Genomic DNA, 26230 nt, shown 5'->3' with positions numbered 1-26230 from the left:
TAAAGAGCTCGTAGAGTGAAAGATGAGATTAGTGTTAGCTTATTCAAGAAACGGCTTTCATAATGAAAAAGCTTACTTTAGTGACTGAATGTGATATCTTAAGTGGGAACCATTCGGAATATTCCTTCAAGATGACATGAAAAAGTCAAGAGAATTTAGCCGGATCAATCAGTCCCACACCCGCAAAAACTCTGTGTTGACAACAGAGTTGCCAATCAATTTCGACAACGTAGCGAAGTCTTGAATAAGCTATTGGCAAGAAGAAAGTGATTACGTAGTGATTTGTGGATGTGGGTCTGATTGATCCGGCTAAATTCTCTTGAGTTTTTCTTGTCGTCTTGATGGAATATTCCGAATTATTCCCGCTTAAGACATCACATTAAGTCAATAAAGTAAACTTATCCTTCTGAAAGACGTTTCATGAACAAGCTACCACTAATCTCATCTTTCACTCTACGAGCTCTTTACCTCAGCTGTGAGAGAGTCAGTGTCAGTGAGAGAGTGTTTACTGCAGTCTAGTCTACATAGTCGCAAAATGCTCAGTTTCTAAAACGGTAGCTGGTTTCAAAATCACTTCCAATTTTTTCTACAAAGCTTTGACTTATCACTTCCTTTACCTACTACTTTAATTGAGCTGCTAACTGTCACAAGTAACTGACAAATCTTAACGCTACACTTCATATACCTCCTGGCATCCTCGCAAGAGTAGCCTTAGTCGCCTGCTTCGCGAATATCAGATATCGAGTTACGTCACAATGAAAACAAATGTAGGTCTCTGAACAGATTCGAAACATTTATCAGTGATACGAAACAGTATTTAATTCATCAGCTCAGTATCAGCAGTGAGCAAGCCTGTTAATAGGCACGAACTATCGTAGACCTCAAGGTGAAAATCGTTTGAAAGTTCACAACTGCGCATTTGCCTATTTCTTCTATTTTATGTCTACTTCAATAGTCGTACATTCAGTTTTTCCCGCCAAGTCCAAAATTTGATTTACTTCTCTTTGGAATCAGTGTATCAGTTTATTTTCCATAGTATCTCCTCATTTTGCTGGTCTTCATGATATTCTAATAGAGTGTGACACAAGACCTGACGTAGAGACAGTCCATTCGAGGTCAACAGTGCGTAGAATCTTACACTTTATTGACATAAGCTTTCGCCCGCGGCCCAACAGGATAAGTGTGCTTCTGATTTGTATTTTTCAGTGGCATAATTTGCTGTCGGTTTAAAGACGTCCGTTAGACCGACTTCTGGCAGTGCAGTTCCACTCACGGCTGGCTGGGGCAGGCTGCGTATAGCAGCTGTCCACGAAGTTTGGCATATTGCTAGTCTTGTTGAGACTTGGCAGTATTCCTGGCGATGTTCGACACCTCATGAAGGTTCACTCACTTTTGGCACTGGTGCTGAGTGGTTCTGATACATTCTCGTAATATCTTGTTTCCATACTGACGAAGTAATCTCAATAGTCATAGAGTTTATATGAGATCTAGATCGTAAATTTAATTTTTCGACACTAGGTAGGTAATTCCACGCTTAAATTTCGAAGATTGTGTACTTAGTGTTGTGAACTGTCTGCGTTAACTACAACCAGAGCAGTGGCAAGAGCTAAGAGAAGCCGTGTCATGTTTGCTCCTTGGTGCCATCCTCGTCTCGTGATGTAAGGCAAGAATAGTCACTGGTTCGGACCTCGTTGGACTACCGATGTGTATCACTTCAGTTTTCTTTCTTTTCCCTGTGCAAATTGCAGAAGGGATTTGAGTAACAGTGTGCTAAGAAAACATTTGTATCTCGCTAACTGAACGATGAGTCTATTTATATTTACTTTCTTTAATCTCCAACCTTCTTCTGTAATGCAGGAGACTTAATACCGTACCTTATTGGTTACCGAGCGAGGTGGCGCAGTGGGTAGCGCACTCTACTCGCATTCGGGAGGTCAATGGTTCAAGCCCGCGTCCAGCCATCCTGATTTAGAATTTCCGTGACCTCACTAGATCGCTTTAGGCTAACGCTAGGATGGTTCCGTTGAAAGGGCACGGCTGAATTCCTTACCCATCGTTCCCTAATACGATGTGACCGATGACCTCACTCTCTGGTCCCGTCCCACCAAACCAACCAACCTTGTTGGTTTGTTATTGTTACTGCTGTTATTTCTGTTCGTTCAGTCGAAAGAGCTTTCCTGTCCCCGTTTTGCAGAATGGCATATACGATATTTCCAGTGGCAGAATATTCCCATTTACCTAGGCGTCCCGTTTCCAAGGCAATAGAAAAACTCCAATAATAACGACCAGTCAGGCAGGCGCACCTCCGCAATAGTCTCTGCTGATTTAACAGTGATGGCAGACGAATTCGTGTCACAGTATATTTCTCAAAAGTCGAATATGCGGTATGGGGTCCGCCACTGCTGCAGGTGGTTCCGAATTTGTTACCACGGGCAGGATTTTACATTGGCTCAGCTATTGCTTTTAGTGTTGGTTGACTGTGTTCGATAACTGGGTGACTGTGTTTGATAATTTTGTTCCGCTACTATTCGAATGAGCTATGGCAATGGATAAATTAGGGTTCGTTCGTGCGTTTATTTGCAGAGTAATGTAAGCTAACATGGAAATCCCGAAAAATGAAGTTCTTGTTTCAATTGTGACATTCGATTTCAAATACAATTCGTAAGGTTTCTGGGAAACTCCGTCCATTATCTCGTGGGTGCAGCTATATTGGTCCACTTTACGCGCAACAACCAACAGCACACAAAAACGTATCTGGAAGATTCTCAGCGACGTGCTTTTGAATTCGTTTTCTCATTTAGAGACTAAACAAAGGGCGAACATTACAGAAGCAGTGAGCAGGCTAGTAAGTATGCCCTATATGTATGGAACTCATGGTGAAATACAAAGGAAAGGTGGAGCTACACGTTGCCATTTAAGTCCAGTGTTTTTGTTAATGAACTAAATTTTCAGTATCTTCTCTTCTGAATCCCCAAATGAATTGATTTGATGCGTGGCCTCTAATAATTAGTTTAGTGCTTTTCTTCTTGTGTCCAACCCCACTAACCTTCTTCTATATACTTGTCGTAGTCGTGATTTTCTACCTGTATTCGTATATGGTACACGACTGCACGTAGGCACAGTCAATTTCGAGGTGAAAAGTGTCTGATATCTTACAGTTTCCTGATGCATGGGAAAAAACTGATTTGCAATTACTTTTTACTTCGCTGAAGGAAGTATACGTTACAACCATAAATGTAACTGTTGTATTCGTTTGTATTTGGGGAAGTAGTAATCTTGATGGAAAATTATGGCCCTCAATATTGCACATACCCTACGCTTTATGAACGGATACTATTATCACCGGCTTTGCTACTCCTGCACTGGAATTACTTATCACCGTCGTTAACAGGCCTCTTCCACGCGGAAGCTTCAAAAATAAGGAAGGCTAGATGAAATATAACTGAATGCGTGAAATGAAGATATTCTAAAATGCGACGTTAGAGAGAACCAGGAGATAATGATGCATAGAAACCAAACGCTCCCGCGCATCTCCTCTTAGAACGCGTATTATACAAGCACGACAAGCATTTCGCTACATAGCCAACCCTAATACAGCTAAGACCTGGCAACATCGTTTCAAATATTTGAAAACCCTGTGGCAGAGGTTTTACTCCCGTATGTGGTCCTGAATTGTTTCGCTACATTCACTTGGAATTCTCCTTCCACTTCGATGAATTACGCTCTGTAGTACTCATGTAAGATAGAACACTGAGGCGGAAAAATTATTTTTTGGACTTCAGGACGGCTGTACTTCACATAAGAAATAACAGTTCTTATCTTCAACGTTTCGGGATGAGGCTCAGCGACCAATTTTGCAATGAGAGGGACGTGCTTATAGCATCTTCTCGTTAGCTCAGAGGTTCCACACCTGTCGTGTGATGCAGGGGCGGCATGAGTTTTCAGATTTTCAGATGTTATCCCAGTGCAGTCCAGTGCACTCTAGGTTTTTAATTTTTTGTTTTATTCAATGGGTCTGCAGACTGATAGAAGAAGTTCTTTAACAAAATGTGAAGAAAACTTTTACACATGAAGTCTTCTCAGAATCTGGACTCGGTATACTGTCTTAACAGACATAGATGTCTCATTTGTGAATACCAAGGTTCTTCACTATACAAACGTCTCTGAAGAACTTCAACTCGACCTTCAACGATACGAGTTTGAGTTCTGTTCGTCACGTAGAACCCATATGTCAGGGGAATATTTATGAAATGAATATAGTTCCCCTCTGTTTAAACAGAGTAATAGCAATTAGGTATCCATGTAAATGTTTGGTGACACCTGTGTCAGTAGTTTCGTTCCACTCTGGGTAGCTTCCAATATGGGCAATTTTGTTAGTTTGAATCTAACTGCATAACTTAAATATAACTTTCGATCAGTATTAAGTTTCCAGAATGAGATTTTCACTCTGCAGCGGAGTGTGCGCTGATATGAAACTTCCTGGCAGATTAAAACTGTGCTAGTTCTGCAAGCTTCGCAGGAGAGCTTCTGTAAAGTTTGGAAGGTAGGAGACAAGGTAATGGCAGAAGTAAAGCTGTGAGGACGCTGCGTGAGTCGTGCTTGGGTAGCTCAGTTGGTAGAGCACTTGCCCGCTAAAGGCAAAGGTCCCGACTTCGAGTCTCGTTCCGGCGCACAGTTCTAATCTGCCAGGAAGTTTCAGTATTAAGTTCTCCATGAAGCCATTCGTGAGCATCAAAATGTTCTAGGTGCCTGCGTCACTAAAGCGCATGCACTGCAAGGTATTCATACATTTTAGCTTTTACATTTACCGTAAGAAATCTAAAACGAGATGAAAACTCATCAGAGCGCAGTTACTCGCTGTGGCTAGACAGGAATATACGAATTCCTGTTTAAAAATTGCTCCAAGCACCGCATCTGAAACAAAATCAAACAGTATGTAGAGCACTAAAAATAACAGTGAACTCCTTAATAAGATATTTTGATTTAATGAAACAATGTAATTTATTCTCAGCCGTACTCATGTCTTGCATATTAGTGTAATACGACAATCATCATATATTGACGGGTCATTTGCCTCCGTTGCTATCGAGCGTGAAATGCGAATGATAGACATTTTTGTGGAGAATCACACAACAACAGTAAAACATTTTATGCTCTTCAAACCGATGATCGCGAGCCGGAGTGGCCGAACGGTTCTAGGCGCTACAGTCTGGAACCGCGCTACCGATACGGTCGCAGGTTCGAATCCTGCCTCGGGCATGGGTGTGTGTGATGTCCTTAGGTTAGTTAGGTTTAAGTAGTACTTAGTTCTAGGGGACTGAGGACCTCAGAAGTTAAGTCCCACAGTGCTCAGAGCCAAGCCGATGATCGGTATCTGACGCTTTCGGCGAAGGTTTATGAAGAGCATGAGCGCCGCAGCAGCCGCTACCGGGTGCGAGCAAGTGGGCCCCGGAGAGCGCTAGTGCGTGCCGCGTTCGTAGGCACACCGTCCGAGAAGAAATCCTTCGTAAAAATGTTATCGGACGCAACCGTTATTACCAGTGTGTCAAAAAGTGGAATCACTATAGCTGTGCTACTATTACACTCAGGACTTCAGCATTCAGACAAAGGGCGCTAGAAACGATTTGACAACTATTGGGTTCGAAACCGAGATGTTGCACTCTGAGGACAAGCTGTTTACCGCTTTTTGTCTTCTCATTGTCTTTGATATTGTTCTCGTCATGTGACCTGCGTTTACGTCACATGATATCCCTTCAATTTCATCACTAAATACCTTATTCAGTCTTTTTATTATTATTACAGAGTACACCTAGTCCTCTGACCGAACACGCTGTGCTACAGTGCCGGCAGTTTAGACCATGGGCATGTACATAGCGTATCGTCTCGAATAGTAGACAAGACCTCCTCCAGGAACTGCCGCAGCCTACAGTGTTGCCATCCGGCCGGGGTGGCTGAGCGGTTCTAGGCACTACAGTCTGGAACCGCGCGAACGCTACAGTCGCAGGTTCGAACCCTGCCTCGGGCATGGGTGTGTTTGATGTCCTTAGGTTAGTTAGGTTTAAGTAGTTCTAAGTTCTAGGGGACTGATGACCTCAGAAGTTAAGTACCAAAGTGGTTCAAATGGTTCAAATGGCTCTGAGCACTATTCGACTTAACTTCTGAGGTCATCAGTAGCCAAAACTTAGAACTAATTAAACCTAACTAACCCAAGGACATCACACACATACGCGCCCGAGGCAGGATTCGACCCTGCGACCGTAGCGGTCGCTCTGTTCCAGACTGTAGCGCCTAGAACCGCACGGCCACTCCGGCTGGCTAAGTCCCATAGTGTTCAGAGCCATTTTTATAGTGTTGCCATGTTGTTTGTCCCACGTCACGATCGTCGCGGTTTTGGACGCAGCTGCAGCCGGCTGCCGGCCAGGTTTTATGTCAAAGAGTGTATAGAGGAACGAATTTTGATGCGCTCTTCTCCAGATGTGAATTCTTGTTCTCTCTCGACGAGATAAGGATAGGCTTCAACCTTTTTGATCAAATTCTTTAGCTGAGGATGAAACTGGGCACCCTAGGTTTGCACTAGAGGAGTGCGTTTGAGGGAGGACATCTTTAATACTGCACGAAGGCAATCATTCATCATTGTGAAAAATCTCGTCGTATAGTTGTGGATTTGTTTGTAATCCCCATGAGTCAATCAAAGGAAAAAAAATTATCGTACTCATAGGACTTCATCACATCATATACAATATATTGAGACTCATCCTTCTTCCATTGCTCTATAATCTGTTTTACGGTTTTGGCCCAGAATATCCTGTTATTTGCATCTGAATCACTAATATAGGATTTTGAATTCCTACTCCACTTTAAATTCCTAGCTTATGGAGCTCCATTCATGTCGATTTCGTGCTTTCGGAATTCGAGAATAAGTCAATCAGTTCCGCACTGATTTTTTCTGCTGCTATCCTCTTATTTTTCATCAAAATACGCTTCAGTTACCGTCTGTCAAGATCTCTCATTTCTCACTTTCGTACGATTTGTGGTTCAGCGTGTGATGTTTCTCCGCTTCCCCTGTATGATGCGATATAACTCTTCGATACGGTGCCTCTTGAAACACCAACAACTTCGGCTACCCTGATTGCAAAACACCCACCATACGAGCAACAACGATTTTCCCACGTTCGAATTCACTTAACTACGACTTAATGCACACAAATCTACACAGAATTCTGCTGGGTGTTTTCCTCTATCTGTCTTCCTCTACAGTTCTTATCTTCTACAGCTCCGCCTAGTACTACAGAAGTCCTAACGTATTTCCAATGATCCTGTGTCTTCTTCTTGTCAGTGTTTTCCACAATATTCAATTTCTCGTCAATTCTGCGGAGAGTCTCCACATTTCAGTTATCTGCTGGGCGTGTTCCTCTATCCGTTCTCTACAGTTCTTATCTTCTACACCTCCGTCTAGTACCACAGAAGTCTTTACGCATTTCCAATGATCCTGTGTCTTCTTCTTGTCAGAGTTTTCCAAAATATTCGATTCCTCGTCAGTTCCGCGGAGAGTCTCCACATTTCTTATCTTATCAGTCCACCTAATTTCCAACATTCGTCTGTAGCACTACATTTTAAATGCTTCGATTCTCTTCTGTTCCGGTTTCCCCACAATCCATGTTTCATTACCATATAATGCTGTGCTCTAAACATGCATCTCAGAAATTTCTTCCTCAAATTAAGGCCTATGTTCGATGCTAGTAGACTTCTCTCAGCGAGGCATGCCCTATTTACTTGTTCTATTCTGCTTTTTACATCCTTCCAGCCGCGCGGGATTAGCCGAGCGGTCTGAGGGGCTCCAGTCATGGACTGTGCGGCTGGTCCCGGCAGAGGTTCGAGTCCTCCCTCGGGCATGTGTGTGTGTGTGTTTGTCCTAAGGATAATTTAGATTAAGTAGTGTGTAAGGTTAGGGACTGATGACCTTAGCAGTTAAGTTCCATAAGATTTCACACACATTTGAACATTATCCGTCTTGCTCCATCCGACATGGGTTATTATGCAGCCTGGTTAGCAGAATGGCTTAATTTCATTTATTTCGTGATCAACAATTCTGATGTTAAGTTTCTCGCTGTTCTTCTCATATCTGCCAATCTTATTACATTCGTCTTTCTTCGATTTATTCTCAATCCACATTCCGTACTCATTAGACTGTTCATTGTACTCAACAGATCCTGTAATTCTTCTTCGCCTTCGTTGAGGACAACAATGACATCAGGGAATCTTTATCATCGATATCCTGTCACCTTCAATTTTAATCCCTCTCTTAAACCTTTGTTTCACTTACGTGATTTGCTTCTTCGAGTGGCCGAGCGGTTCTATACGCTTCAGTCTGGAACCGCGCAACTTCTACGGTCGCAGTTTCGAATCCTGCCTCGGGCATGAATGTGTATGATGTCCTTAGGTTAGTTAGGTTTAAGTAGTTCTAAGTTCTAAGGGACTGATGACCTCAGATGTTAAGTGCCATAGTGCTCAGAGCCATTTGAACCATTTTTGCTTCTTCGATGTGTAGACTGAACGGTAGTGGCGATGACTGCATCCCTGTCTTACATCTTTTCTAATACGAGCACTTCGTTCTTGGTCTTCCAGTTTTATTGTTCCATCTTTGTTCACATACATATCGTATATTACCCGTTTTCCCTAAGCTTACCTCTGTTTTTCTCAGAATTTCGAAGACGTTGCAGCATTTTACATTTTCGAGTGCCTTTGCCAGGTCTTAGTATTCTTCAGTCTTGCTTCCATTATCAACCTCAACGTCAGAACTACCTTTCTAGTGCCTTTACCTTTCTTAAAGCAAAACTGATCGCCATCTAACAGATCCTCAATTTTCTTTTCCATTCTTCTGTACATTATTCTTGTCAGCAAGTTGGATGCGTGAGCTGTTGAGCTGACTGTACGATAATTCTCGCACTTGTCGGCTTTTGCTGTCTTCAGAATGGCGTGGATGATGTTTCTCCGAAAGTCTGATGGTATACCACCAGTCTCATATATTCTACACACCAACGTGAATAGTCGTTCAGTTTTCGCTTCCCCCGATGATTTTAGAGGTTCCAACGGAATGTTAGCTACCTCTGGTGCCTTATTTGATCTTAAACGTCAATCTTTGGTTTTCTTGCTGCAGACATCATACTATCACTTAAAACAGTCAGTGAATAATTTTTTAAAATATATTGAGCTGTGCGTTTCGCATATACTTTTCAATCTAGGCATTTACGTGGTTATAAAAACAGAAAGAAAATGCGCAACACAATTAAGGGATCACTTCTTCGGATCCTCGTAATTGTCTCCAGCTGCGACGCATAGGTTTGAAATTTCGCTCAAAGGTGCCTGCAACCTTCCTCTGTAGCGACGCAAAAGCGTGGTGCCCCACGACGTAACCCTCGAGGCGGCGACGCTTCAAACACTAACGTGTCGATCCGTGCGAGAAGAAGGCCAGAGCTCAGAAGTTTATGAGATTTGTAAGGTGGATTATTAATGTCACACTGGCACCAAATTTCTCCATAATTTTTCGCAATGCCCCCGTGAACGTGTAGCACGATGGGAAGGTCGTCACGCCCCTTCTTCAGAACATTTCACCCCTTCTTTGACTCCACCGCGACTGGGATCAGAAAAGTAACGCCCTGCGTTGAGTTAATTCGGATTTCATACGGGTGACAGCCGAAAATATTTCAGACACACCATCGCTCAGAATCGATACGAAATATTTTCATGGAGTGGCATAAACGGCGTCAATGAAAACAACTTTGCTTCGGGCGTTGATTCCTGCACATACTGCGGTCGAAAACTTGAGTTCGCAATGCGATGAGTAACAGGACAAAGGTCTTGGCAACTTTTGACTCTGCTGACACCAGCCGGACGATCCATCTCTTCTCTAGGGACATCGTGGGCCAGCAACCCCATTCAACGTGATCGCACCCATTCGAAATGCAGTGCGACCACAAATTTTGCTCTGGTGTGCAGGGTGGAAACACTATGGAGCGTTAAAACTATAGGACGAAATTTGAATGTAATCCCAAGCAGCAGCAAAGGATGCTAATGCTTTCACAGCGCTCATATTTCGTGCCCTCCTGCGCTGTTATCATGGGGGGTTGGGGTTGGTACATTCACACATGTGTGAATAAAACGGCGAAGCATCTCTCTAAGACCACCTCGTTCGGCAGCACGTTTAGTGCCACCCGCCCTTCCTTGTTGAGCATTTGAAAAATCTACCTGTAAAGAGACAAGCCATGATGTAGTCCTAGGTGCCTGCAGGCAGGCAACGCCCTGCCATCCCTTCGACCCTACCAGCCCGCTGGCAGGGGCTAGAGTAGTATGATGCAGGCGTCTAGGACTCCGTCACGGCTTGTCTCTGCACAGGTAGATTTCTCAATTGCTCACCAAAAGAGGGCGGGTGGCACCAGGGGTGTTGCCTAACTGGATGCCTTAGAGGGACACTTTGACGTTTTATTCACGCATCTGTCAATATTGCTTTCCCTCCTCCCCATGATCACGCCAATGGGAGTGAAACAGGAGGGCTGAAAAGCATAAGCATCCTTTGCTGCTTTGGATCAAATACAAATTTCTTCGAATAGTTTTAGACGGTCCTTAGTGGTTCCACCCTGCACACCAGAACAAAAATTACGGTCGCATTGCACTTCAAAGGGCTGCAACCAAGTTCTTTGGGGTTTCTGGCTAACAATCTCCTTAGAAAAGGCTTGAAACGTTCGGCGGGTGCCAGCAGTGTGAAAAGTTGTCAAGAACGTAATCTTGTTACTCATTGCACAGCGAACTGTCGTTTTCTACCACGATTTGTGTGGGAATTAACGCCCCAAAGACAGGGGTGGTTCCATAGACGCCTTTTAAGTCATCCCCTGAGGTTTATTCATGTTGATTCTGAGCGGCGGTGCTTCTGAAACGTTTTCTTCGGTCACCCGTATGAAATCCGTGTGATTTCAACGCTGGGCATCGCGGTTCTAACCGACCGCAGAGGAGTCAAAAAAGAGGGGCTCAAATGTGCAGAAGAAAGAGTGTGCCGACCTCCCCATCGTGTGACACGCCCACGGGGCGTTGAGAAGAATTAATGGTGAAACTTAGTGCCAATGTGACATCATTAACCCACCTTACTACTCACATGAACTTCTGAGCTCTGGACTTCTTTTCGCATGTATCGATACATTGCTCTTTTGAAGCTTCTCCGTCCCGTAGTTGACGTCACAAGGCACCACGCTTTTCCACCACTACAGAGGAATGTTGCAGACCCTTTGAGCCAAATTTCAAACAGACTTTTCGCAGTGGGAGACAGTTAAGGGGTTTCGAAAAGTACTCCTTTAGTTGTGTTGTGCAATTTAGGCCTGTTTTTTAGACTCATGTAAATGACTAGATGAAACAGTAAGTGTGAAACGCACAGTTTAATAAATTAAAATAAATTATTCACTCACTGAACTGTTTTAAGTAATGGTATGATGTTTGCAGTAAGAAAAACAATAATCCAACCTCCAAGTGACGCCGATCTTATTAGAGATTAGCTCTAAGTGTAGCTTGGTTCACATATGGTAGAGACTGGTTCCATTCACAGCTTGCTATGCCTTCAGACGTGTTTTATTACAATATCGAAGACATGTGCATCGTAATGTGATATATGGTAATTGAAACAGTTTTTCTGTGTTCGGATTGAAGCATCACGCAACGGTGATTCTCCGAAAAAAAATAAATAGCAATCTTGTGGCACACTTAAAATAACATCCCATTGTATGGAAAGAGTCGACGAAGAAATGTGCGAATCGTTACAGCCTTAAAGGTGCACATGACCACATCCGATGTTAACTTTAATTGTATCATTTTTGCTGATAGGCTGCGCAGTATTATAGAATTAAATGAAAAGTATAAATCAAAAACCGTAGCTTCGATCGACTAGACTCTTTCACCGTCTGATGCGGCCTAATACCGAAATGATTTTATTCAACATTTCGTTTCCATTTAGTTACAGCAAGAAGTTACCGAAAACGTTCTACAGATAGGGGTGGGTAACTTCAGCCGTAGCATTCCTTATATACGAAAGAGAAAGACAGAGTCCATCACGGGAAGTAGTTTTTCCTCAGATCTCGAGTATTCAAATTCGAATCTGAGCCTAGGAACGTATTACTTCGTCTCTGGTAAATCTCGCACACTGAAAATGTGTGTGCAACGAGAGAAATGCAGGCAAAAGACCTTGGAATGACATTTATGAACATGATAAAAGTAAATGAAGTGAGACTCTTACAATTACGTGTTGTCTTCTATACGACACACACCGGCATGCGAAGCACAAATGCAAGTGAACCAACTGTTCCACGCTACCTATCCGTAGATAGGACAAATGCGAAAAAGAAGGAAGATTAAAGTTTAATGTTACGTCGATGACGGTGTCATAAGAGACAAGGAATAAGATTGGTCTGGATGAGAATATGGCCATTCAAAGAAAGTACATGGCGCTAGTCTTAAGTGATTCAGGGAAACAACATGTAAAAGAAATCTGGAAGACCAGCCGGCTATTTCAGTCCCGTCTATCTCATATGCGAGTCTAGGCTTTTAATGGAGTGAAGGGTGAATTCTACGATGAAATAACACATTGAAGTGATAGTTTATGACATTTCTGCCTTTTGTCTTAAATGCTGAATTCAAGATAATTCTTGGGCGGTTGTCAACAAAAGATGTTTCGAAATTTATTCTGTCGTATTCTCGTTCAATGATGGCAAAATTTCTTACTTCTTTACACATCTTGTTGATGGCAAGGTTAACTGTTTCATAGTAACTGTGACAGAGCAGTGAATTAGCTACAGATTCTCGGCGGTGGAGTGGAAATCAGAAGGAAAGGAGCGCAGCTTTTATTAATGAATAGATTGCAGAGAGGATTGCGCGGTTGAGGACCAAACTCGACCGGCTAGTGTCACTACTTGGCAGATGGTTTGAAGCCCTGAAATGTGATATGCGTTATTCTTAGTTTAACATGAGAGATCGACTGTGCACCAGCTGTATACGCGGATGAAGAAGTATTTCTGGCTTGGTTTTCCCTCCCGAATTGAACCAACGGTGCAGACTTTTTCTGTTGTTGTCCGTAGACTACCTTCTTGTAACTCCCGGTTTTTTTTCTTCAGATACGTTGTATATACAACATACTTTACATCACGGCACTGTCACATACCCATAAAAATTTTATAGATAGTGACAACGACCGAGAAAGCCACCGCTTATAGAAGTGATAATTTTGACGATCTTTCGGAGTAGAAGTTAGCGTTGATTGATAGTAAATTCCTAAAAACTGGAGCAACAAACGTCTTCTCCTGCACCCCGACGAGGGCTGTCATTCTGCAGACAGTCTCGCCGATCTTCAACATAAATATTACGACTAATGGTCTTTCTTTGTAGTAAAGACAGGTAAACAGCGTGTTCATCAGAGTTACTGGCTGTCATCTGTGCCACACCTCGTTTTCAAATTCTAATCTAATACCTAATTACTGCAAATCGCAGTCCGTCATCGGGCTGGAACTTCAGTTTTAATTGAAGACCATGAACTGTGATTTGTAGTAATTTCATACGGATATCAAGATGATTTATCACTGTGGTCAAAACCGGTGATTCGAATAAATGTACGGAGTGACTCAGAAGCTGCCCGTCTTACTTTATAAATTAAAAGTGGGCACGGCGTCCTCGGACGTTATATCTTCGGTTGTTTGTTTCACCCGTGGAAAAACTTTAATCGTTGATCCTGTAGGTCTGCTGTCCTTACAAGAGCGAACGTTGTACTAAGAACTAGAATTTGTATTGTGGTTCAAATGGCTCTGAGCACTATAGGACTTAAGTTCTGAGGTCATCAGTCCCCTAGAACTTAGAACTGCTTAAACCTAACTAACCTAAGGATATCACACACATCCATGCCCGAGGCAGGATTCGAACTTGTATCCGTAGCGGTCGCGCGGTTCCAGACAGTAGCGTCTAGAACCGCTCGGCCACCTCTGCCGGCAATTTTTATTGTACTGAAGTGTCAAAGAATATCATAGTTGAATTATTCATAATGTACCACATAAAGATGTTGACTTCAGAAATGCACTGTAAACATTAAAAATGAAACAAACAGTGAGTGGTTATTGTGAGTTGTTCATTTACGGGACGTTATAGTCCCAAGTTTTCAAGTTCAATAAAGTCACTGTTTACTCTACAGCTAAAATTTAATCGCCGGACCAGAAGCCGAAGTCCGTCCGCTTAGGAGGAGGCGCAGCATACTTTCACTGGGCAGCAGTCCTGTAAAAAAATTAAGTGCGTAGGCGGAATCGGCACTTACCGTACGGTGACACATTCAACTGGGAATGGGTAGAAGTCGGCAGCCAAAGTGGAGATGGCAGGATCGACGTAGAGCGGCACCAGGAAGAGCAGGGCGCAGCCAGAGAAGACGAGTGCGGTAGACAGCACCCAGGTGCCGTACCACCATATGTGCTGGCGGCAGGTGCGGGTCGGGGGCGGCAGGGGGGGCCCTGCCAACGGCAGGGCCAATGTTCTGCGCGCCCGTCCCGCCAGCTCGCCGAGAAGCAACTCCGAGCTGCCGCGACTCCTCATGGCTCCGGCGCGCCAGCCCAACTGCCCCACCACCGCGGACCCCCGGCGCCTGCGGCCCAGCGCGCCGAGCTGCGCATGCCTTACGCGCTCCATTCACAAACGCCGCCGCCCCTTCCCGACCCCTGACGCCTACATTCGCTGAAAGCCGAGGAAAAACGCTCGCCGCTTCGCTGAATGGCGTCCTCCGGTGCAATACTGCGCACTCGAGCCAACTCGCGCCGCATAAATGATCTCCGCGGGCTCGCGCCGCCGGTGTGACGAGTCGAGGTGCTCTTCTGGCTAGTGTCGCCATTAATGTTAATTTTTAGCGCCTATTTGGCACGGGGAAAAGCAGTTACCGTACTAGGCTGCGACAGTTTCCGTTCGTATTACTCCTTTGAGATAGATGGGCGTACACGAAATCACGTAATGTATTTCAAATCCGTCCTCGCAACTGCTGAAAAATGTGTATTTACCGGGTGATCAAGAAGTCAGTATAAATTTGAAAACTTTATAAACCACGGAATAATTCAGATAGAGAGGTAAAAATTGACACACATGCTTGGAATGGCATGGGGTTTTATTAGAAATTTAAAAAAAATAATTCACAAAATGTCCGAAAGATTGCGCTGGACAGTAAAACGTCAGTGGCTGCGCGTGACAATCGTGTATAAAAGGAGGTGTAATGAGAGAGAGACCTTCTGAAACTCCTGTCTGGCCGAACATGGGGATTGCATCCTTCTACCATCCTCCACACCTACAAATCCCTCATCCGTCCTATCCTCTGTTATGCCAGCATTGCCTGGATCTCCGCCCCCACCCGCTTTCACAAGGCCCTCCAAATCCTTGAACGCCATGCGCTCCGCCTTGCCTTCCATATCCGCCTTCCTTCCCCCACACGGCTCCTGAATGAACTGCTCCCCTTCCACCACCTCCTCCTGTTCTTCCAACATCTCCGCATCCTTTACATTGTCCACAGGATTGATCCCCCCCACCCTCTGGTTTCCTCCTTCCTCTCCACCCCCCATCCGTTGCTCTATCGCTGTATCCCTCCCTCTCTCCACCACCACACCCTCCATCACCTTCATCAGGGCAATTTCCAGCGCCTCCCCCTACCGAATGATGAACTTCGCCGTGACATATACCCTTCCTTCCAACTATAACCTGGCCTTGTTCCCCCCCCCCCTCCCCAGGGCCCCTTATTCCTCTCCCCTCCTTCTCCCAGAGCGGATTTTCCTCCTTCACTCCCCCCCCCCCCCTGAGACCCTGCACCCCATCCTTGCCTCTTTCCTTCCCACATCCCTCCCTGCCTAGCCCTCTTCAGCGCGCCCCCCCACCCATCTCCTCCCTCCCTTCCCCTCCCTCCCTTCTTCCGGTCTCCCTCATCTCCTTGCTCCTGGCAGATCCTCCGTTTTGATCATCGTCAGTGTGCCACATCAGTGTTGTGTTTAGTGCTGTTTCTTCTGTGCGTGAAGAGGTGTGATTTGAATTGTGTGCTGCCTTGAGGTTCGCTGTCAGTGTGTTGTTATGTGCTACGCCATCTGTCGATACTTTTATGCTCCGGTCATACTGTGCCTTGTGTTCCTTTAATTGTCCCAGTGAGTGGTTTTTTGTGTGCACTACTTTTTACGGTTTTTATCACCATTTTACAGTCGCCCCTTTTTTTTCTATTGTGTTCCATTATGTTCCCCTTTTTTTATATCTATGTTCACCATATTCTCTCGTTTGTATGTTTTTAACTGTCTTCTATTGTTTGTTCTATGTCTTTCGGCTGAAGAGCAGCGCATATGCTGCTGCCAGCCCGCCGCGATGGGGAATTGAAATACAATAAAAAAAGAGAGAGAGAGAATCAGATGCACCAGCAGTCGCAGCATGTTGACGCTACCTGAAAAGGCGCTTTTAGTGAATCTGTATTATCAGTTCAGCGTTACGATCCTATCGCCATAGGAAGGGGATTCGAACAGGTAAAGGTCCGTTGACAAATGCAGCTGTGGCGAGAATGATTTCGAAGTTCGAAGCCACGGGTTGTTTAGACGATAGACCCCGTAGTGGCCGACCGAGCACAAGGCGTAATGCTGCTGAGACATTTCAGGAAGAAATGGAGACTGTAGCGAGTTCGTCTATGCACGGGGAAGTCAGCGCTCGTGCAGCCGCGCCGGCCGGTGTGGCCAAGCGGTTCTAGGTGCTTCAGTCTGGAACCGCGCGACCGCTGCGGTCGCAGGTTCGATTCCTGCCTCGGGCATGGATGTGCGTGGTGTCCTTAGGTTAGTTAGGTTTAAGTAGTTCTCAGTTCTAGGAGACTGATGACCTCAGATGTTAAGTCCCATAGTGCTCAGAGCCATTTTTTCGTGCAGTCGCACGTCGTACCGGCATTCCATACACTACTATTTTGTTGGCACTTAGGCGTACCCTCAGACGCTATCGGTACAAAATCGATCGGCATCGTGAACTGTTACCTGGCGATTTAGTGAAGCGTCTCAAAGATGGCGGAAGATGACGATTGGTCGAGTAACGTGTTGTGGACCGACGAAGCTCATTTCACGCTCCGAGGGTCTGTCAACGGCCACAACTGCAGAATTTGGGCTACCGAAAATCCTATAACTGTCGTGGAATCTCCACTGCACGACGTGAAAGTCACGGTATGGGTTGGATTTACCACACCGTTATCGGTCCTTTTTTCTTCCAGGAAATGCGTGATTCTGGTTTTGTAATTGCTACCGTGACGGGTGAGAGGTACGCCAGTATGTTATAGAATCATATCATCCCCAACCTGGCTGATAAACACCTGCTCGAACGTACGATGTTTATGCAGGATGGCGCTCCACCCCATATTGCTAGACGCGTCAAAGATCTCTTGCGCACGCCTTTTGGTACTGATCGTGTGCTCAGCCGCCACTTCCGTCATGCTTAGCCTCCCAGGTCCCCAGACCTCAATCCGTGCGATTATTGGCTTTGGGGTTACCTGAAGTCGCACGTTCATCGTGATCGACCGACATCTCTAGCGATGCTGAAAGACAACATCCGACGCCAATGCCTCACCATAACTCCGGACATGCTTTACAGTGCTGTTCACAACATTATTCCTCGGCTACAGCTATTGTTGGGGAATGATGGTGGACATATTGAGCATTTCCTGTAAAGAACATCATCTTTGCTTTGTCTTACTTTGTTATCCTAATTATTGCTATTCTGATCAGATGAAGCGCCATCTGTAGGACATTTTTTGAATTTTTATATTTTTTTGGTTCTAATAAAACCCCATATCATTCCAAGCATGTGTGTCAATTTGTATCTCTCTATCTATATTATTCCGTGATTTATTCAGTTTTCAAATTTATACTGACTTTTTGATCACCCGGTATATTACTATACGCAAATCGTTTAATTCATCTAAAACATCATCAATGGTCTGGTTGCTGTATCTCGGCATTTTTGACAAAGAACGAACCTACCCATTATAAAACTTTACGAATGCGGGAACTAAACAAAGGTACTTTCAGCTTATAAAGGGAAAGACCTTCAACAATCAGCTGAAAGACAAGTTAGGAAAGTATTGACATACAGTCTGTTTCCGATTGGGTGTTTTTCTCTGTAGCTTAAAAAACAATAAGTGAATAGATAGGTAAACGTCAGAGTCATTACTCTTTCTCCTGAGTTATGAACATAGTTCGGTTATAAATGTCGGGAGAAGATTAGTGTCCAGCCGGCCGGGCTGGCCGGGCTGTTCTAGGCGCTACAGCCTGGAACCGCGCGACCGCTACGGTCGCAGGTTCGAATCCTGCCTCGGGCATGGGTGTGTGTGATGTCCTTAGGTTAGTGAGGTTTAAGTAGTTCTAAGTTCTAGGGGACTGATGACCTCAGAAGTTAAGTCCCATAGAACTCAGAGCCATTTGAACCAAGGTTAGTGTTCGACGTCCCGTTGACAAAGATTGAGGAGGACTGAGAAGGAAACCGGCCGTGCCTTTTGGAAGGAACCATCCCAGCATTTGCCTTAATCGATTTGTGGAAATAACGGAAAAACCTAAATCAGGATGGCCTAATGCGGATTTCAGCCATCAGCCTCCCGAAGACGAATCCAGTGTGCTAACCACTGTGCAATTATAAATGATGTCGGTGCTTTTCCAGCCCGAGTGCACAGACCAAAGCACCTTCTAAACGATTGCGGACGGGATGCACAGCCGCTGATGTCACAAATAACTAAACCAAATTCTCTTCATAACCCAGCAGAGAGCGTAATATTTTTTAGTTTTCGAAGGAAGGCTTTCTCGACCGGATGACATAGCTACTGGTAAACCTTCTGGGATGTGAGGGCGTGGTCCAAGAAACTCTTCTGTTCCTGACGTTTCGTCCAGGACTGCGCCTCTGAGGATGTCCAGCGCACTTCTGGACGAAAAGTCAGGAACAGAAGAGTTTCTTGAACCAAGACCTCACCCGGAAAGGTTCACCAGCAGCTATTTCTTGGTTTTACCTATCTCAGTAAATACTTACTTCACTTATTATTTTGCAAGCTACAGAGAAAAACATCTAAACACCCTGTACAAAACAAATAATCACTATACACTGATGACCCAAAACATTATGCCCACCCACATAAAACCGTGTTGGTCCACTTCTGGAACGCCATTTAACAGTGAGTTTGCGTGCCATGGATTCGACAAGTACACTACTGGCCATTAAAGTTCCTACACCACGAAGATGACGTGCTACAGACGCGAAATTTAACCGACAGGTAGAAGATACTGTGATATGTAAATGATTAGCTTTTCAGAGCATTCACACAAGGTTGGCCCCGGTGGCGACACCTACAGCGTGATGACTTTTAAGTTTCCAACCGATTTCTCATACACAAACAGCAGTTGACCAGCGTTGCCTGGTGAAACGTTGTTGGTGGTTCAAATGGCTCTGAGCACTATGGGACTTAACTTCTGAGGTCATCAGTCACCTAGAGCGTAGAACTACTTAAACCTAACTAACCTAAGTATATCACTCACATCCATGCCCGAGGCAGGATTCGAACCTGCTACCGTAGCGGTCTCGCGGTTCCAGACTATAGCGCCTAGAACCGCTCGGACACCCCCGCCAGCGAAACGTTGTTGTGATGCCTCGTGTAAGGAGGAGAAATGTGTACCATACGTTTCCGACTTTGATAAAGGTCGGATCGTAGCTATCGCGATTGCGGTTTATCATATCGCGATATTGCTGCTCGAGTTGGTCGAGATCCTATGACTGTTAGCAGAATATGGAATCGGTGGGTTCAGGACGGTAATTCGGAACGCCGTACTGGATCCAAATGACCTCGTATCACTAGCAGTCGATATGACAGGCATTTTATCCGCATTGCTGTAACGGATCGTGCAGCCACGTCTCGATCCCTGAGTCAACAGATGGGGACGTTAGCTAGACAACAACCATCTGCACGAACAGTTCGACGACGTTTGCAGCGCAATGGACTATCAGCTCGGAGACCATGGCTGTGGTTACCCTTGATGCTGCATCACAGACAGGAGCGCCTGCGATGGTGTACTAAACGACGAACCTGCGTGCACGAATGGCAAAACGTCATTTTTTCGGATGAATCCAGGTTCTGTTTACTGCATCATGATGGTCGCATCCGTGTTTGGCGACATCGCGGTGAACGGACATTGGAAGCGCATATTCGTCGTCGCCATAATGGCGTATCACCCGGCGTGATGGTATGGGGTGCCATTGGTTACACGTCTCGGTCACCTCTTGTTCGCATTGACGACACTTTGAACAGTGGACGTTACGTTTCAGATTTGTTACGACCCGTGGCTCTAACCTTCATTCGATCCCTGCGAAACCCTACATTTCAGCAGGATAATGCACGACCGCATGTTGCAGGTCCTGTACGGGCCTTTGTAGATACAGAAAATGTTCGACTGTTGCCCTGGCCGGTACATTCTCCAGATCTCTCACCAAATTAAAACGTCTGGTCAATGGTGGCCGAGCAACTAGCTCGTCACAATACACCTGTCACTAGTGTTGATGAACTGTGGTATCGTGTTGAAGCTGCATGGGCAGCTGTACCTGTACACGACATCCAAGCTCTGTTTGACTCAATGCCCAGGCGTATCAAGGCCGTTATTACGACCAGAGGTGGTTGTTCTGGGTACTGATTTCTCAGGATATATGCACCCAAATTGCATGAAAATGTAATCACATGTCATTTCTAGTATAATATATTTGTCTAATGAATACCCGTTTATCATCTGCATTTCTTCTTGGTGTAGAAGTTTTAATGGCCAGTAGTGTACTTACAGGTTTCCCGAGCTTTATGGCACCAAATTGCTATACACCTTTCACACATTTCCCCTAATTTACGGGTGGCTGGTTTGTGGGCGCGGAGATGGTGCCCGATAGCGTCCTAGTTGGGTTACAAGGGATTCAGATAAGCCGAATTTGATGGCCAAGACAGCAAAGTGAGTTCACTATCATGCTCCTCAAACCACTTGAGCACAATTCTGGCCTTGTGACACGGATAGTTATCCTACTGGAAGATGCCATCACTGTTGAGGAAGACATAAACATAAGGGGTAAGGTGGTCCCTAATAATGTCCACAGCTGTCATGATGGCTTCGATTATTACCGCAAGTCCCATGGAATCCCGAGTGAAATGTAACGTCCTCTGCTGTCGTGCATTATCCTGCTGAAATGTAGGGTTTCGCAGGGATCGAATGAAGGGTAGAGCCACGGGTCGTAACACATCTGAAACGTAACGTCCACTGTTGGTTTGTCTCGTTCCCTGCTCCCACCTGCCTGCGTCCGTGTCGCGCTGCATGTTTCGAGCAGCCGTTTCCCTGGATGGCGCCGTACACAAGACCTCGTTTAACAATAAACGGGTTTCATTCTTTCAGGCGACATGATTCCACTGATCCGCCATCCAATCTCGATGATCCCGTGCCCACAGTAATCATAGTTGACGATTTTGTTGTGTCAACATGGGAACACGTAGGGGTCCTTTGCTGCGGAACATCACTTTCGACACTGTGCGCCAAACGGTGTGCTCCAAAACACTTGAGCCTGTGCCAGCACTGTACTTCGTTGTCAGATGTACCACAGATCCCCCGCCTATCCTGATCTACAGAGCGGGCAAGCATCTGATTCTTCTTATGTTCTGCAATGAGGTATGGACGTCCAACGTCTTGTCGCCTACTGTAGTTTCAGCGTTCTTCAACTACTGTCCATAGATGATCCCGATGGTAGCACGCGAATAGCAGACTAGCTTCACCGTTTCTGAAATGCCCACTCCCAGGCACAGGACAATCTGGCTTTTGTCAAAGTTGCTTAAGACTATGGATTGCCGCATTAGCGTCGCTCGTCGTCGCTAGAATGATTCCCCATTCGTCTCTACTATACTTCTCTTACGGCGTCACGTGCCCTCAGCGCCACGAGGCAGTATATAATTTCGCGATGGGCAGCAGTCATATTGTTCTGGCTCATCGGTGTATTTTGTAGCGTGCACTAGGCAGATAGGTATTCGGATAAAACACCGTAGCCGGCCGGAGTGGCCGTGCGGTTCTAGGCGCTACAGTATGGAACCGATCGACGGCTACGGTCACAGGTTCGAATCCTGCCTCGGGCATGGATGTGTGTGATGTCCTTAGGTTAGTCAGGTTTAATTAGTTCTAATTTCTAGGCGATTGCTGACCTCAGAAGTTAAGTCGCATAGTGCTCAGAGCCATTTAAACCATTTGAACCAGAACACCGTAAAACGTAAACACTAACGCTATGCAAATGGAGCCAGACCCTGGGATGATGGGAAATACTGTCACGCGGGCAACGACACGTACTCAGACACACGTACGGAACGTTGTCACATGTGCTCGTCGAATAACATCTGCCAAGGTGACTTACATCAGGGAGGGTGGTGGTTTGTATCCCCGTCATTCAATCCACATTTAGGTTTTCTGTGGTTTCCTTAAATTGCTAAATAAAAATTCGGGGTGGTACCCTTGAAGAGGATACAGCCGAATTGTTTCCCTACCCTTCTTCAATTCGAGCTTCATCTCCGTATCTTAATAACCCTGTTGTCAACAGAACGTGAAACCTTAATCTTTCTTGTCCTATGACGTAGGGCTCAGTCTAAATTCAGAGCTGTTACTGCGGTTCACCCATTTTCTACTCTTTGCACCATACTTCTCAACGAAGTCTGCAGGAATTTGTGAGACTGACCTTGACTATGTGACACGATCTCCGTAACCTACTACAGACTCATTAGATTGCTGCTTTTGGTGAATGTGTGTTGATCTACTGAAATTGAACATAGCTTCATGTCTGTTGCTTACGCCGACCGTGCAATCATTGATCACTGAATCATTAAATGGGTGTTCGCGCCTAATATGTCCTCAACCAGTGATGAAACAAATCTGTGTCCAACACATGCCCAAACATCTTCTTTTGGCACACAAGTTAGTAAAAGACTTTATTCAGAACTCGAATTTCTTTCATTTTGCAAAGCTCCGTTGCAATTGAAATGAATGGAACAATTATTCGGCATTTACCATATTCCTTGTGTTTCAGTTCGTCATTCGATGGCTCTGTTGTCTGTAGCTGCTGCACAATTCCCTATGTATTTTCAAATTCGAGTCTTCAAGTACTGGAAAATGCGTATTTACTCGTATTTTTTCATATGCGTTTCCAATTATTCGTACAAAACATTATCAGTGCTTTCCAATAAATAGTATTTGTCTCTAGATCTAAAGACAGTTCGTGCCAAAAAATACTGAAGTATGGTACTTACTGCATTTACGTTTGATTTTCACCTACATCTGCAAGTGTCGACTGCACGTACATTTTGTGATTAATCATACGTTTGGTACGTACGTTTTTGACCTCATTTCAAGTCGACTGCCGGCCGGTGTGGCCGAGCGAGCGCTTCAGTCTGGAACTGCGCGACCGCTACGGTCGCAGGTTCGGATCCTGCCTCAGGCATGGATGTGTGTGATGTCCTTAGGTTAGTTCGGTTTAAGTTGTTCTAAGTTCTAGGGGACTGATGACCTCAGATGTTCCCATAGTGCTCAGAGCCATTTTAACCATCAATTCGACTCTCATTACTACACCCTCCTGGCGTAAAATACGACCAAATACTGTGTCACAAATGTTTATTCACTTTCTTCTCAGAAGTATTGAGATCCTTCGGAGAATCAGCCACAGTTTGTGTAATAAAGTCATTTTTTTCCGGCTACATGACGTTTTTGAAGCGATATATTCAGCTCCAGTGCGGTACTACATTGTAAGACACGTTTAAGTTGCAGCACTTGCATATTTATATGCACCGCCTCCTCATCATCTTATGAGACTGCAAGGTGTAGTTATTACCAGGAATTTTGAAAAGTTTTCGCTCTTACAACGATTTATCCTGACTTCCAATCATCCGTCTGTCTTCTAGCCCTATATTGTTCATAAGATACATCAGCTTAGTCGATTATTAGTATTTATCACTATCAGTACTAGTCCAAGTTAGACATTTTATCAGTCGGAGAAACAATCTATTTTATTTCATCCATCAGTTTTAAATGACAAAAACTGACATCTATTACCTTAATAATTTCCTGTAATGTAAAAAATTTTCTGTTTTCCCAGATTAGGTTAACTGACGGCGCGTATAGTGACTATTCACATACTTACAACCGCAAACGTCATACCGCTACCGTATTCTAACGTTTGCATTTTTTATATTTTAATAACTTGGCGGAATCTTGATCTAGACAGCATTGGCGGGTGGCTTTGTTCCCATAAACACTCCATCTTCAGGCACATCGGGACCATCCGACCGCCGTGTCATGCTCAGCTAAAGATGCGGATAGGAGGGGCGTGTAGTCAGCACACAGCTCTCCCGGTCTGTATGATGGTTTTCTTTGACCGGAGCCGCTACTATTCGATCAAGTAGCTCCTCAATTGGCATCACGAGCCTGTTGCACCCCGAAAAATGGCAACAGCGCATGGCGGCCCGGATGGTCACCCATCCAAGTGCCAGCCACGCCCGACAGCGCTTAACTTTGGTGATCTGACGGGAACTGGTGTATCCACTGCGGCAAGGCCGTTGCCTTTCTTCCCATGGTACACAATAAAGACAGAGAGAGTAAGTTCCACGTGCTTCTTCAAATTCCTGCTCTCATTACTCCGCAAAACTAAGTCTGTAACAATTACAGGATGATGTGACAGATCACTTGAAATCAGAAGAGTTTTTTCGGGACACTGCATTCATTCATATTTAAGTTCGTAGAAAAAGTCCCTAGGATTTACAAAATTTTTTCGCAGTACATCGGTATACACACAATTCCACAACTCAACTCCAATTAGCATTTACATTGGCGATTCAATCTGGTCACCACAGAATATTGTACACTATGTGACCAAAAGTATCCAGACACCCCCAAAACATACATTTTTCATAATAGGTGCATTTTGCTGCCACCTGCTGCCAGGTACTCCATATCAGCGACCTCAGTAGTCACTAGACATCGTGAGAGGGCAGAATGGGGCACTCCGCGGAACTCACGTGTGTCACTTGTGTCATGCGTCTGTACGCGAGATTTCCACACTCCTAACCACCCCAAGGTCCACTGTTTCCGATGTGATAGTGAAGTGGAAACGTGAAGTGACACGTACAGCACAAAAGCGTATAGACCGACCTCTTCTGTTGACTGACAGAGGCCGCAGGCAGTTGAAGAGGGTCGTAATGTGTAATAGGCAGACATCTATCCAGACCAGCACACATGAAATCCAGACTGCATCAAGATCCACTGCAAGTACTATGACAGTAAGGTGGGAGGTGAGAAAACTTTGATTTCATGGTAACGCGGCTGCTCATAAGCCACACATCACGCCGTTAAATGCCAAACGACGCCTCGCTTGGTGTACGGAGCGTAAACATTGGACGATTGAACAGTGAAAAAACTTTGTGTGGAGTGACGAATCACGGTACACAATATGGCGATCCGATGCCAGGGTGTGAGTACGGCGAATGCCCGATGAACGTCATCTGCCAGCATGTGTAGTGCCAATAGTAAAATTCGGAGGCGGTAATGTTATGGTGTGGCCGTTTTTTCATGGAGCCGGCTTGCACCCCATGTTGTTTTGCGTGGCACTATCACAGCACAGGCCTATATTAGTGTTTTAAGCACCTTATTGCTTCCTATTGTTGAAGAGCAATTCGGGGATGATGATCACATCTTTCAACATGATCGAGCTTCCTGTTCATAATGCACGGCCTGTGGTGGAGTGGTTACACGACAATAGCAACTCTGTAATGCACTGGAATGCACAGAGTCCTGATCTGAATCCTATAGAACACCTTTGGAATGTTTTAGAACGCCGATTTCGTGCCAGGCCTCACCGACTGACATCGACACTTTTTCTCAGTGCAGCACTCCGTGAAGAATTGGCTGCCATTCCCCAAGAAACTTTCTTGCACCTGATGGAACGTATGCCTGCGAGAGTGGAAGCTGTGGTCAAGGCTAAGGGTGGGCCAACACCATATTGAATTCCAGCATTACCAATGGAGGGCACCACGAACTTGTAAGTAATTTTCAGCCAGGTGTCCGGATACTTTTGATTACATAGTGTATGTTGTCTCATTTCACACAAAAATAACGTGAATAAACAATTATTAATGTTCACGTCT

The 26230-nt window shown here is 45.0% G+C and overlaps 1 protein-coding gene and 1 pseudogene across 1 annotated transcript in view; both read right to left on the bottom strand.

Annotated features, from left to right (window-relative positions):
• Positions 1 to 14697, bottom strand: part of LOC124722674 (protein tipE) — a 512209-nt gene extending 497512 nt beyond the window's left edge. Inside the window, exon 1 of the mRNA XM_047247818.1 lies at positions 14333 to 14697. Within this exon, the coding sequence (XP_047103774.1) occupies positions 14333 to 14697 (365 nt within the window). The remainder of the gene's footprint in view (positions 1 to 14332) is intronic.
• Positions 14698 to 24533: 9836 nt separating this feature from the next.
• On the bottom strand, positions 24534 to 24651 carry LOC124723492 (annotated as a pseudogene).
• Positions 24652 to 26230: the final 1579 nt, after the last annotated feature.

The sequence above is a fragment of the Schistocerca piceifrons genome, chromosome X (genome assembly GCF_021461385.2).
Source record: "Schistocerca piceifrons isolate TAMUIC-IGC-003096 chromosome X, iqSchPice1.1, whole genome shotgun sequence".
Taxonomy (NCBI): domain Eukaryota; kingdom Metazoa; phylum Arthropoda; class Insecta; order Orthoptera; family Acrididae; genus Schistocerca; species Schistocerca piceifrons.
Note: the sequence above shows the minus strand (reverse complement) of the source record. Positions and strands in the feature narration are given on the sequence as shown.